This window comes from Elephantulus edwardii, unplaced genomic scaffold (assembly GCF_000299155.1).
Source record: "Elephantulus edwardii isolate Elephantulus edwardi_28Jun2011 unplaced genomic scaffold, EleEdw1.0 scaffold00001, whole genome shotgun sequence".
Lineage (NCBI taxonomy): Eukaryota > Metazoa > Chordata > Mammalia > Macroscelidea > Macroscelididae > Elephantulus > Elephantulus edwardii.
This window is the reverse complement of record NW_006399751.1, coordinates 36292811-36306998: the sequence shown is the minus strand read 5'-3', so window position 1 is coordinate 36306998 and position 14188 is coordinate 36292811. Positions and strand designations below refer to the sequence as shown.

At 39.2% G+C, this 14188-nt stretch overlaps 1 protein-coding gene across 1 annotated transcript in view; it reads right to left on the bottom strand.

Annotated features, from left to right (window-relative positions):
• ZNF385B (zinc finger protein 385B) overlaps window positions 1-10485 on the bottom strand; it is a 458430-nt gene extending 447945 nt beyond the window's left edge. Inside the window, exon 1 of the mRNA XM_006878783.1 lies at window positions 10177-10485. Within this exon, the coding sequence (XP_006878845.1) occupies window positions 10177-10447 (271 nt within the window). The 5' untranslated portion in view covers window positions 10448-10485. The remainder of the gene's footprint in view (window positions 1-10176) is intronic.
• Window positions 10486-14188: the final 3703 nt, after the last annotated feature.

The window sequence follows — 14188 nt, the reverse complement described above, 5'->3', positions numbered from 1 at the left end:
GGGGGAAAGAAGTACTCAAAAACTAGATTGAAATGGAAATGTAACTGGTGGTTAAGACAAATACTGCAAAATACCATTATTGTAAAAACTAGAAGGATAATTATTAAAACAAGTATGCGGACCCGAGGGGAAAAAGGGTCAGAGCAGAGGGGTGAAGGCGGGTAGGGGTGAACACAGGGTTACACAGTTTGGTGGGTGGAAGGAGGGAGTGAAAAAATAGGAAGGATCTGGCAGGGAACTGAAAAGACTGGGTCATGATGGGCAAGGTCCAAGGGTGATTGAGTTTATAAAACAAAATGAATGGACATGACTGTATGAAACCCAATACGAATTAAGAATTGTTTGAAACAAAATGTATACAAACTGTAAAAAAATAATAAACCCTTGTAAGCCCTATAACATTAAAAATTTGAAGTATATACAATAGCTTATAAAAATAGGTGGGTGCTACTTTACAATAAAGATCAAAGTCTATAGCCTTCATATCAACATCAAGAAGACAAAATTCCTCACCACTGGATCAACCACCAAAATCATGATAGATGGAGAAAAGATTGAAATTGTCTATTATTTCATCTTCTTGAATATACAATTAATACCCTTGGCACCACCAGCCAAGAAATCAAAAGGCATGATACACTGGGCAAATCTGCTGTCAAGGGCCTCTCTAAGGTGTTAAGGAGCAATAATGTCAGGTTAAAGACTGAGGTGCATCTGATTCAAGTCATTCTCTTTTCTATTACTTGTTATGTATCTGAAAGTTGTACGTAGACTAAGGATGACAGAAGAATCTATGCTTTTGAGTTGTGTTGGAGAAGATTATAGAATATCCCATGAAGTAACAAAAGAAAAAACAAATGCATCTTGGAGAAAGTGAGACCATTTCTTAATAAGCAGAAATGATGAGCAGAAAGAGGAGACTGATATTTTGTTCCCTGATTGGGTGTCTCTTTATCCCAGATTTGCTAACTGCCTGGAGCTGCCTGAGAGGAAGAGAAATGTGAAGGAAGGCCCTCTCATCGCATCCCAACTTTGTTTTTCTGAGATTCATCACTTCAAGTTTTCAAGAAGAATGCTAGACGTCAGATGGCTTCTAAATATGTACTAAGAGTTGGTACATAGATGGGAATAACAAAGTTCTCTCTCTAGGACTGCCACAGTGTGGAGAAGAGAGGCATCTAAGGTCAAAAAAGGAGGCTTTTGCTACTAGGCAGGGGTAAGCTGAAAGATAAAGCTGGATTTTATATGGCAAACCCCAATAATCATGGGAATCTTTCATGCAAAGAGTCTTTTAGGATCACCTGTAACACAGAGAGACAATCAGAAAAACAATTAGTAGCCAAGAAGAGCACTCATTTCTTGGTGAGGCTGTTGGGCAAGGAAACTCTCACCCTCTATGCCTCCCCAGTTCCCTCCCAACTGTGTTGAAGGTGTGGCTGGGGAGGCCAGGTGAGAGCAGAGTGAGCAGCAGGCACCCTCCACTCTCGGCTCAAGTCTGGAGCCTACTCTAAATGTGGCGATGAGATGGATGTTTATATAAATAGAACTGAATCTTCTAAACCAAAGAGACTCCTCAACATAGGAAAGTGTGAAGTTATGGGCTGAGAGAGAAGGTGTTAAGGGAGTTGGCATCCAGCAGGAAACAGAAGTCTGATAGATCAAAGCTGAGGTAAGTGACTGGAAAAATACAACTATGTCAGGTCTGCTCCTCACTGAACTGAGACCCTCAAGAGTTGACCCACAGGTATGTGGACCTGGGCAGCACTGAGGCCTGTTCTGCCTAACATCCTGCTGTTTAACATAGGTGAGGGAGCTCTGGTGACTGAGTAGTAAGGAATTGCATGCAAACCCAAAGACAGTCAATTTGAATCTCCCAGCTGCTCATTTGAACAAAGATGGAAAATCTCTTTCCGTACAATTCACAGCATCTGAAAACTGACCAGAAGGTTAGCTATATAAGATGGTTCTGACTCGATGACACATAACAACAACATAATATATATAATTGTTCCATCATTATTTTTCAGAAATACATTTTTTCTTCTCTATTTTATTGATTTGCATACAATCATTCATATACATTGTGTTTCATGCACGTACATTGGGTTTTATACAATCATTAATATTCACTGTATTTTATATAGTTAATTGTCATTATCTATGCCTATCATTACCCACTTTTTTCAATTTCCCGTTAAATCTTTCCTATTCCTTCACTGCCCCCATCCACCCACTAACATCTGCTATCCTAGTCATTGCCTGCCTTCCTCTTTTTCTGCCTCTTCACTCTTTCTGCTTTCACTTTTTAATAGATATACACATTTTGCTCAATTATTTTTCTACTTTTACAATATTGGTCTTACACAGTATTTGCCCTTATGAATCTGAGTTTATTCACTCAGCATAATATTCTATAGACTCTCCCATGTTATATTTTACAAAATATTTCTTAGTGCTGCATAGTCTTCCATTGTGTAAGTATAACACAATGTCTCAAACCATTCATTTGTTGATGGACATTTAGCCGGTTTCATTTTCTTGCAATTGTGAATAGCACTGCTATGAGCATAGGTGTACACATCTAGTTTATATCTCAGTTCTGATTTCCCTGGGGCACATTCCTAGCAGAGGAATGTGGTCATATGAGATTTCTATGTTCAGCTTTTTGAAGAAGCACCAAATTGCCTTCCAGAGTGGTTGTGACATTTTACAATCCCACCAGAAGTGGATGAGAATTCCAGTCTCTCTGTATCCTTTCCAGCATTTATTGCTTGCCATCCAGTTAAACTTTGCTGTGTTACTGGGTAAGATGGTATCTCACTGTTATTTTGATTTGTGTCTCTCTGTGATTGCCAATGATTCTGAACATATCTTCATGCGTCTGTTGGCTATTCAAATGTCTTTCGTTGTGAAAAGTCTTTTCATGTCTTTTGCCCATTTTTCTACTGGATACCAGTCTTTTTCTTGTGGAGGCCCTCTAGTATTCTGTAAAGCTTTGTTATGAGACTCTTTTCTGAAACACCATTGCCAAATGTTTTCCTCCCAGCCTGTAGGTTTTCATTTCATCCTACTGATAAAGTTTTTGACGTATACAGGGACTTGATCTTTAGAAGGTCCCATTTGTTGATTTCATCCTCTCCTTGCTCTGTATTTCTGGTTGTATTTGCAAGCTTATTTATGCCATTGGCTAGGGTTTCTAAATTTGGTCCATTTTGTCTCTTATTATCCTTATGGTTTGAGGCTTTTATTTCTAGGGATCTGATCCACCTTGATTTGATTTTTGTGTCTGGTATAAGATGTGGATCAAGTTTTCTGTAGGTAGATGTCCAGTTTTGTCAGCACCATTTGTTGAAAAGGTTGTCATCTATTTTTTTTTTATTTGCCAAATTTTGTTTTCTTGGCAAATACCTATTGACCATAGGTAGATGGGATGACTTCTCTATTCTATTCCACTGGCCAGTGTGTATGTCTCTGTACTAACGCCATGCTTACTTTGGTTCCTATGGCTGTGTTGTGTGTTTCAGATCAAGGACTGTTATGCCTCCCACTTGATTTTTATTTTCAGACGAGCTTTGCTTATTCAGGATCTCTTTCCTTTCCAGATAAAACTGAAAATTGCCTTTTTTTATCTCTTTGAAGAATAAGTTTGGTATCTATACAGGGATTGCGCTGAACAGGTAGATTGCTTTGGGTAAGATTGTCATTTTTCACAATGTTCAATATTCCTATCCATGAAAATGGAGTATTTTTCCATTTAGTTAAGTATCAGATATGTTTCTTTGTAGTTTTCCTTATAACAGTTTTTCTTGTCTCTAGTTAGGTTTATTCCCAAGTATCTCAGTTTGTGGTTGATTATTGTAAATGTTATTTACTTCTTGTTTCCTTTTCTGTGCTTGCTTTGTTGCTGTAGAGAAATCCCCTGCTTTTCACATATTGTTGATATGTGCTGTTGAGTTGCCTGCAACTCATAGCAACCCTACGTACAACAGCTCTGAAGCCTGCCCTGTCCTGATCCAGTCTCATAGACTCTGATCCATCTACTCCGAGTGCCCCAGTTACTATATCAATCCATCTCATCCGGGGTCTTCCTCTCCTGTACTGTCCTTCCACCCTTCCTAGCATGATGTCTTTCTGCAAGAACTAGTCCCTCCTGGTCACATGAAAAAAGTATGTGGCATGGAGCTTCAAAATCCTAGCCTCCAAGGAGAAATTTGGTTTCACCCTCTCCAAGACAAATCTATTTGTTTTCTTGGCAGTCCATGGTATGTTCAAGACTCTTCAGCACCACAGCTGAAAAACATTGATTCAAGTTTAGTGTCAACCTTAGTCACTGTCAAGCTCTCTGGTGCATAGCAAGTAATTGTGAAGGCCGTGGCCTAAGTCTAGGATAGCTTAGTCTCTAGACTGACATTGCTGCTTCTCAGTATTTTTTAGTATCCCCTAATAGCAGACTGATTTTTTTAATCCTGCCACTCCAATAAATTGGTCTACTTGGTTTAATACATTTTCGGTGAGTATTTGGGGTTCTCTGTATACACTACCATTTCATCTGCACACAGTGACAGTTTAACCACCTTTTTGCCAATGTGGATTCTCTTATTTCCTTTTTCTTGTCTTATTGTCCTAGTAACTACTTCAAATACAATTTTGAATAGAAGTAGTGAAAGTGGTATCTATCTCTGATTCCTGTTTTTTAAAGGGAATGTCTTTAGTTTTTCTCCATTGATAATGGTATTGGCTCTTGGTTTTGTGTATATACTTTGCACTATGCTGAAAAGTCACATCTATTCCTTTTTTGTTGAGTTCTTTAATTATCCAGTCATTATCATATTTGTTGTAAAAAAAGAGTGTAGGCAGTGTGGCTATGTCTGATTCTGACCTCTTCTAAATCCCCAGGAAGAAACTGCCCCTATCATCAGCATCCCTACCATAAATCTAATTCTCATGCGGTCAAACATACCCCTGTTGCTCTTCTACCCATTTCAACTAATTCCAATAGCAATCTTACTGTATTGCATGTCTGAAATCTATTGTACTTGCTACCCAAACCTCACAGAATCATACCCATGATGAAGGGGTCTATCAGGAAGTTAGCAATTTACAGTTCAACTGCTTTATATGCATCTGAAAGTTGGACAATGAATAACAACGACTGAAAAATTAACACTTTTGAATTGCGATTTTGTGAATAAACCATGGACTGTTGGAGTTCTCTTCAGAGGCAAAGATAGTAAAAGTTCATCTCACTTTGGGCATATTTTGAGGAGAAGCAAGTCACTGGAGAGATACATCTTACAGGGAAAGGTAGAAAATCAATGAACAATGAAAGAGAGAAGACTCTCACTATGGATTTACAGTGACTACAACAATGAATTTGAGGATGTATGACAGAGATTGTGAGGATGATGCTGGGTACTGCAAGATTAAGATCTCTTGATGACAGGGGTTCTGTGAGCCATGGCACCTAATACCAACATACAAAAATTGTCCTTATGCCTAATATGAAACTTGCAAAGCAATTTCATTTTCTTAGACATTTTACTATATATTAATATCCTAAGCTAAACTATATGATGCTGCTGCTGTTGTTTTTATGCACCGTCAAGTTGCCTGTGACTCATAGTGACCCTATGTATAATAGTCCTAAATCCTGCTCTATCTTGTGCCAATCTCACTGTCTCTGACACTCCTACCCCCATTACCCCAGTCACTGAATCAATCCACCTCATAGAGGGTCTTCCTCTCCTGCACTGTCCCTCCACCCTCCCAAGCATGACGTCCCTCTCCAAGGACTGGTCCCTCCTTGCAACATGTCCAAAGTACATCAGATGAAGCTTCAGAATCTTTGCCTCTAAGGAGCAGCCTGGTTTAACCCTCTCTAGGATGAACCTGTTCTTTTTCTTAGCAGCTCATGGTATATTCAATACTGTTCTCCAACACCACAGCTCAAAGGCATCAATTATCCTTCTATCATCCTGAGTTATTGTCCAACTCTTTGATGCATAGCAAATGATTGCAAAGACCACAGCCTGTATCAGGTGCCCCTTAGTGACTATGATTTTTCTTAATAGAATCACTTACTCATTGCCATGGAATTTAAACCATCTCATAGCTGACCGTCTCAAGGGTTTTTGGAGGCTGCAAATCACAGAGTTTTCCACAAAAAAGCAATGTGCCATCTTTCTCCTCCACAATAACTGGTGGATTCTAACCATCAGAGAGGTTTGACCTTTGAGTTAGCAGCACAACTGTCTGTGGACTATGTATCTAGGACTCCCTTTCTAATATGGCTGCTCCACAAGGGAAAGATGGACATTCTCCTCTCATGTGATTAACTGCCTCTGAAAATCACTAAATGGTTAATGGTGGATTAGTTCCAACTTGACAGTACACAACAACAACAACAATATTATTTTCTGTATGTTTTTAGAGATCTGCGTATACTGAAAGTTGTTAGCAATCACCTATTACTGGCATTAAGATTGGCTTTTTTACTCACTCTGTAGCACAGCAGAAGAAAGAACTGGAGATCTGCTTCCATAAAGGACACAGCCAAGACAGAGCTCATTTTCACTCTGTAACACATGGGGGGCATCCATGAATGAAAACTGATTCAACAGTAACCAGCTCGGATTTTGGTTTTAAAGACTCATCAAAGTGAGACAGTTTGCTTTGAAGTGACCAGAGGTCTCAATTTTAACTGTGTGTCTTTGCTTCAGGAGCCCTGGTGGCCTAGCGGTAAGAAGGTGCACTGCAATCCCAAGGCAAGCAGATCAAATCTACAGGATGCTAAGCAGAAGGATGGGAAATCTCCTGTGCTGTTTACTGCCTCTGAAAACCCACTGGAGGGTCAGCTATGGGTCAGTTATGACTCAACAGGACACAGTAACACAACACGGCGTTGTAGAAAACGAGTAATGAACAAAAGTGACTTTATTATCAACCAAACATGGTTGGAACTGAAGATCTGTCACTTACAGGCTTTATGAACTTGGGAATTTTTTTCTTTTTTTATGCCTTCAATCCTAGTGTGCAATTCGGGCATATCAGTATTTTATGAGAATCTTGAGAAAATTCATCCAGTGTTAGGTCATTGTTATTGTTAGGTGCTGCTGGGTAGAGTATGGGTCATAGCAACCCTATGCACAGCAGATCTGAACCTTGTTCTACCCTGTGCCATCTGCATCATCCCTGCACACTTGAGTCCGGTGATGCAATAACTGTGTCACTCCATCTCAGCGAGGGTCTTCTTTCTTGCACTGACCCTTCACAAGCAAGATAGCCTTTCCCAATGAATAGTCGCTCCTAGTAACATGCCCAAAATATGTGAGATGAAGTTTCACCATCCTTGCCTCTAAGGACCACTCTGGCTGCACTTTTTCCAAGATATAAGTGGGGGTTTTTGTTTGGATCTTTTTTCTTGATTTATTTTATTTGGTCTGTCCATAGAATATTCAGTACTTTTCTCTAACACCACAACTCAAAGGCATAAATTCTTCTGCCATCCTTATTCATTGTCCAGCTCTCAGATGCATAGCAAGTAATGTAAAAGACCTTTGTCTTCAAGTTGGTATCACTGTTCCTCAATGGTTTGGCGACATTAGACGTTACCCATGCAATACATCTCCTGATCTCCTGACTGCTGGTACCAAGGGTGTTGATTATGGATGTCAGTAATCTGAAGTGGTTGACAATTTCAATCTTTTACTCCCTATATCATTCTATTGCTTATTAGTCAAGTGGTGAAGATTTTTGTCTTTTTTAATGTCGAGATGCAATCCTCAGTGAAGGCTGTAGTCTTTGATCCTCTGCAGTAAGTGTTTCAAGTCCTCCTGACTTTCTACAAGCATGGTTGTGTCATCTGCATAAAGCAGGTTGTTGAAGAATCTTTATACAATCCTGATACCACATTCTTCTTAATAAAGTCCAGTTGTTTGAATGATGTGCTTAGTGTACAGACTAAATAGATATGGAGAAAGAATACGATCCTGAAACACGCCTTTCCTGATGTTAAAGTATATGTGTTTATTTGCTCTGTTCAGAAAACAGCTTCTTGGTCTAAGTATAGGTTTCGTATGAGCACAATTAAGTCTTCTGAAACTCTCATTCTAGCAAAAACACTAGAACATGGCACAAAATATTAAATTAATATTGATTTTTATTACTACATCTATCACAGGTTAATTATAGTTTACATACACATATAATATTTAACATTAAAACCCACTGACACAGGTTCAAATTCAGGTCACAGAGACCCTGTTGGACAGAGTAGACTGGCCTGAGGTTTTCCAGGTTGCAAAGAGAGTGTCTTAACTTTATTCCATGGGATGAGTGACAGGTCTGAACCACTGACCTTTGGGATAGTAGTCAAATGTCTTAACCACAGCATACCAGAGATCCTATATACACCTTAAACAATGTAACTGAAACTTTTTCTCATTCATTATTTTCTTCATGATTTAAGTATATCTTGTGGCATCAAGTTGATTCCCACTACTGACAACCCTCTATTGGGTTCCTGAAACTGTCTATCAACAGGGAGGAGACTGCTCGTCTCTTTATCCCTCAGAGTAGCTAGCAGATTCAGACTAACTTTTTGGACAGCAATGCAACACATAATACATTCTGTCCCAGAGGTCCTCGATTTTGATATAGTTTTTAACTTACCACAAACTATATTTTAATACATAAAAATATTCCTTTATGTATTCATAATTATAATCATAATAAATAAACAAAAAATATAACTCTTCACTGTTACCAGCGTGTATCCTACATCTTGTTCTTCTACAGCACAGTAAGTACGTATTGGAGAAAACATTTGAAAAAAAATGAATACTTCTACTGGGTAGGGGTAGTAAGCAGTTCTGTTTAACTTGAAATACAAAGACGACAAAGACCTTTCTTCTTATTTGCAGCACACACATAATTTCACAGAGGTTAAAATGGGTCATGGTATTACTTTGCAAAATCAAGAGTGAAAATGCCAACAACCAGCTCTCTGGTATCTCCCTTAAAGTCAAGGTCTCATTACCAGAGCAAACACTCAGTAGAGTGGAATTTGGAGCTTAGCCACTAAGGAAATATATTTTGACCTCCTACATAAATTTGGATCGGATGACTGCATTTTTTGCTGAAATCTTCACCATGAATAACAGCAAATTTAACATTTCTTCAGTTTTTCATCAGTCAAGGCATCACACTTTTTGAGAAATCTCCACCATGAATAACCATAAACTTCACATTTGTCTTTAGTTTTGTTCCAGTGAAGCCATCCAATGACCAAGCAGTGTGGAGGAGGAAGCCTTGCTTAATGATAAGATAAAAGGTTTAAGAGAATATTGAGAAGTCAGGGCAGAGGCTAGAATGCCAAAATGTCCAAGTTTCTCCTTTTATCCAGACTACAGGAAAAGCAAGAGGGAAGTGATGGTGATTACCGGTGCTCCGAGGTGAGCACTCCACCCCATTTACACACTGGTGACACAGCTATGAAAAACTGCGACAACTCTGACATGCAAGATTAATGTTCCTTTCCTGTAGGATGATAACTTATTGATAAGGCTTTAGTTGTACTACAATACCAGGCAGTACACTATCCAACAGAAAGCAGATGAAAGAAACCAAAGGAAGCCTTGCTTTCCAAAGGGGGTAAGAAATTGACATCATTGATATATTTTAAAGGAAGCTCTAATAGCTTGTGGAAAGATACTGCACTGCAATCCCGAAGGCATGAGGTTCGAAGTCACCACCTGCTCTGTGGGAGAAAGACAATCTCCTCCCATGTGATTTGCTGCCTCTGAAAACCTAGAGGAAGGTCAGCTATGAGTCTTTTCTGACTCTCCAGTACACAACAACAACAGCAACAATATATATTAAACACATTACAAAATACTTTAGAAATGTCCACACATGGTAAGGACACAGAGAGTCTACAGTTAATACACAAACAGGAATAGAGAAATAGATAAGTAGTAGTAGTAGTAACAATAATAATAAAAAAATAATAAATATACTGAGAAGTAACACACTGCTCTTGGTTTGTGCCTTTAGGAAGAATATATATTATAGTGCTGATAGTTTAAAACTAAAGCCTGGTCTTGCTGAACTCTTCATTCATTAGAAGAGAATCATATTCTCCCAGAAGCCAACAGTAGCCATGGGCCTTCTTCCTACCTGTGCTGGTGTTAGTGCTGGGGCTGGCCAACGGGGGCCCCGAACCCTGAGCTGGGGGCGGGGGCTGCCCATCACTCAGCTGCTTTATCCTCTTTCGGTGGGATTTGCCATTGTAGTGGACTTGGGCCTGGGCTGCAGAGTTTAGCTGGATATTGCAAACCTCACAGAAGGAGAACAGAATTTTCTTTTTCTCTTGACTCAAGTGGTCCTCAAAACTGTCGTTCTTTAACACTTTTTCTTCAAAGCCCTGTAGAAAAGCTGCCATATTCATAATTCCATCTTCACGGTGGTCGTCAGGGTTTGAGGAGTACTTCAGACCTGAAAAGAAAAGAAAGTAAGCTCCCTTGTGAGCTGCTCTTTGCTTTGCTGTTTCCTAGCATGATTACAGGGAACTCTGCTGGCATCACCCAAAGGCAGCATCTCTGCCAGTCCAAATCCACTCACAGGTCCGCAGGAGAAAGATGAGTAATCTCCTCTCAAGTGATTTACAGCCTTTCAAGGAGGTCAGATAAGAGTCAGTCCTGACTCACTCGTAATGAGTTATGAGTTAGTTATGAGTATGATTACAATTAATTGTCAGAGTATGGTTTAAGCTAAATGTTCTCTCAACAGTGGTCATTCTAAAAAAAGTGTCATCCCAAAGTAAAAAAAACACTGTCATTGTATGTATTGTACTTTCCATCCTCCTGTCATCTCTCCCACCATTACCAATTAACCCTTAGTTCCCATCATAGGTTTTGGCTGCAGAATCACTCCCTCTACGGTACCTATTCTGACCTGTATGTTCCAGTGACATGCTCATACAGTTCTATGTGACCTCTCTTCACAGCACTTACCAGGGTATGCATTTTACATGTATTTGAGCAACTATTTATTTATTTGTCTGCCTCTCCACTAAAGCACAAGCTCTGCAAGACCAGTGGTCTTGTCTCTGGATATTCTTGACTGAGAACTGCACATTTCACATAGTAGGGAAAGTGTGCTGTCAGAGACCTCTCCAACAGGTTTGCTTGATACAGGCCGTGATCTTTTCAATTACTTGTTATGCATCAGAGAGCTGGACCATGACTAGGGATGACAGAAGGCAAACTGATGCCTTTGAGCCGTGACTGCTAAGAAAACAAACAGGTCATCCTGGCAAGGGTTAAACCAGGGTTCTCCTTGGAGGCAAGGATTCTGAAGCTTTATCTGACATACTTTAGACATGTTGCAAGGAGGGACCAGTTCTTGGAGAGAGACGTCATGCTTGGTAGGGTGGAGGGACAGTGCAAGAGAGGAAGACCCTCAATGAGATGGATTGATTCAGTGACTAGGGTAATGGGGTTAGGTGTGTCAGAGACAATAAGATTAGCACAGGATAGAACAGGGTTTAGGGCTGTTGTACATAGGGTCACTATGAATTGCAGACAACTCAAAGGCCCTAACAACAACAAGAACAGTGACTCGAATATCTGTAGAAGTAAGAGAGGAAGGAAAGAAAGAATAAGTGATGTTATGAATCTGTGGTGATGTTGTGTACCATTGAGTCAAAACCAACTCACAGCTGACCCTCCAGTAGGTTTTCAGAGGCAATCAACTGCATGGAAGGAGACTGCCCATCTTTCTCCCATGGAGCAGCTGGGAGATTCGAACCACGTGCCTTTGGTATTGCATTTTCTTACCACTAGGCTAACATGAAAATGTTCATTGGTATGCACATATGAATATAAAAAGATACACATACCTATATTCATGAAAACAGATACATTTCCTAAACTCAAAAGGAAAGACTGAAAGAGTGTGTCTATAACTTACATAAATTGTGTTCCAAAAGTCTTGTTAGATGTCTCCTGGTGGAAATTTGCACATACTGTCTTGTGGTAGCCAGACAGTTTTAAGATTTCCAGATTAGTCCACATGCAACAATTTAATCTCTGATGAAGCTGAAACACAGAGCATCTGCAATACAAAATAACAAAAATACAGTTTTAGGGTAACTAGTAAGTCAAAAAAGAGAAAGAATGAATCAGAATAAGGTATGGCTTTGTTTAAGTGTTGCTTTTTAAAAAACTTACTTAAAGGACATAGTAATGGATTAGAACCATTCCATTTAAGTGAAGATTTCAAATGATTACAACATAACTGAAGTGCTCTCACTGTTTGCTTCATTAAGTTCTACTTTAACACATATTAATTCTGTTCTATTTAATACTAGTTTTTCCAGCATTTTCCTACTTAACAGTGTGATTACATTTTGGTTCCCAACTAGAATAGATATTCACCAACTATAATAGATATTCACATAAAGGAAAGGAAAGACAAATAGTCCAAAACTGGGTAAAAAGAAAGGAAAATGAATATGCATAAGGAAGAAGCAGAACAGCACCATGGCATGAAAGACTAATAATGCAGATAAAGAAAAGATCATAGCCTGTGAAATATTTCTGTCTGTGAGGAAAAGCTCAGAGAAGTAACAAAGAAATGGTTTATACTGCTGTTGTTGACTGTAGCCTTTGAAGCCAAAGTTCTATGGATTCAAGTCGGCTTGGAGTTTTATAGAAAATAAGCAACCAGGGATTAGTCTGTATTTAGTATGTTCACAAGTCAAACACCATGCCTCAGAGAGTGAGGTATAGCAGAGTGTATATACATAAAGGGCCAGATTCAAAATACAGTGTGTCAGGATCTCTTTTTTGAAATCAAGAGAGCTCTGGTGGCCTGGAGGTAAGAAATTACTCTGCCAACACAAAGAAAGACAGTATAAATCTGCCAGTTGGTCCATGGGAGAAAGATAAGCAATCAACTCTTGTGTGCAGGTTACTCTGTGGACTGCTGGAGGGTCAGCTGTGGGCTGATTCTAATTCAACAGTACCCACCAACAAACACTATCTTTTACAAAGTTTCATATTTGCCATTTACCACAAACTAAACATAACCTTCAGAGAGTGACTAGAAAAATCTATCTGGTCCCATGTAATACTATGCTTTTAAGAGACTCTTTCATGAAATTTTCTAAATGAATCATTTCCTTTCCACTTTCCATAGATGTAATTTTCTTCCTTAAAACATAACACAAAATTTAAGGAAGCAATTGACAAAGAGATGATTCCAGAAAGTCTGTGAACTTTGATAAATGTCAATAAAAAATTGTAGAGGGGCTTCAGGCATTTTGTTCATAGTGTTGCTATTAGCCATGCTCAACTCGAAGGCAATCAACAACAACAACAACAACAACAACAATCACAATTCTGAAGTCAGGAAACTCTCCAAATTACTGAAGAGAAATGATGTCAGTTTGAGGACTAAGGTGCCCCTGATTCAGGCCATAGTCTTTTAAAATTTTTTTATATTACACTGATTTATTAACAAAGTTTGAATACATTGTTTTTCACAAAAGATCCTTTCCATTTCCTTCACCCCTCCCACCCATCGAATTGTGCAATGCTATGATTAACACCCTTCCCCCCCCAAGTCCACACCTTTCTCCTCCTCTGCCCCCCACCCCCCGCTTTGGATCCTTGTACTCATTCTACAATAATGGTTTTATATAATATTTGTCCTTGTGGGACTGAGTTAGTTCACTCAGCACAATGTTCTCCAGTTCCTCCCAAGTTAGGTAGTAGTTTACAAAATGATTGCTCCTGTGTGCTGCATAGTATTATATTGTATGAATGTACTACAACTTCTCAATCCATTCATTTGTAGTTGGACATCTGGACTGTTTCCATGTTCTTGTGATGGTGAATAAAGCTGCTATGAACATTGGTGTACAAGTTTCCATTTGAGCCTCAGTTCTCATTTTCTTGGGGTATATTCCAGACAATGGAATAATTGTTGTTGTTGTTATGTGCCATCGAGTCACCTGCAACTCATAGCAACCCTATGTACAAGAGCTCTAAACACTCTTCTATCCTGTGTCAACCTAGCCATCTCAAACACACTTATTCCCACCACTCTAGTCACAGAATCGATCCATCTCATTGAAGGTCTTCCTCTCCTTCACTGCCCCTCCACTTTGCCAAACATGATGTCC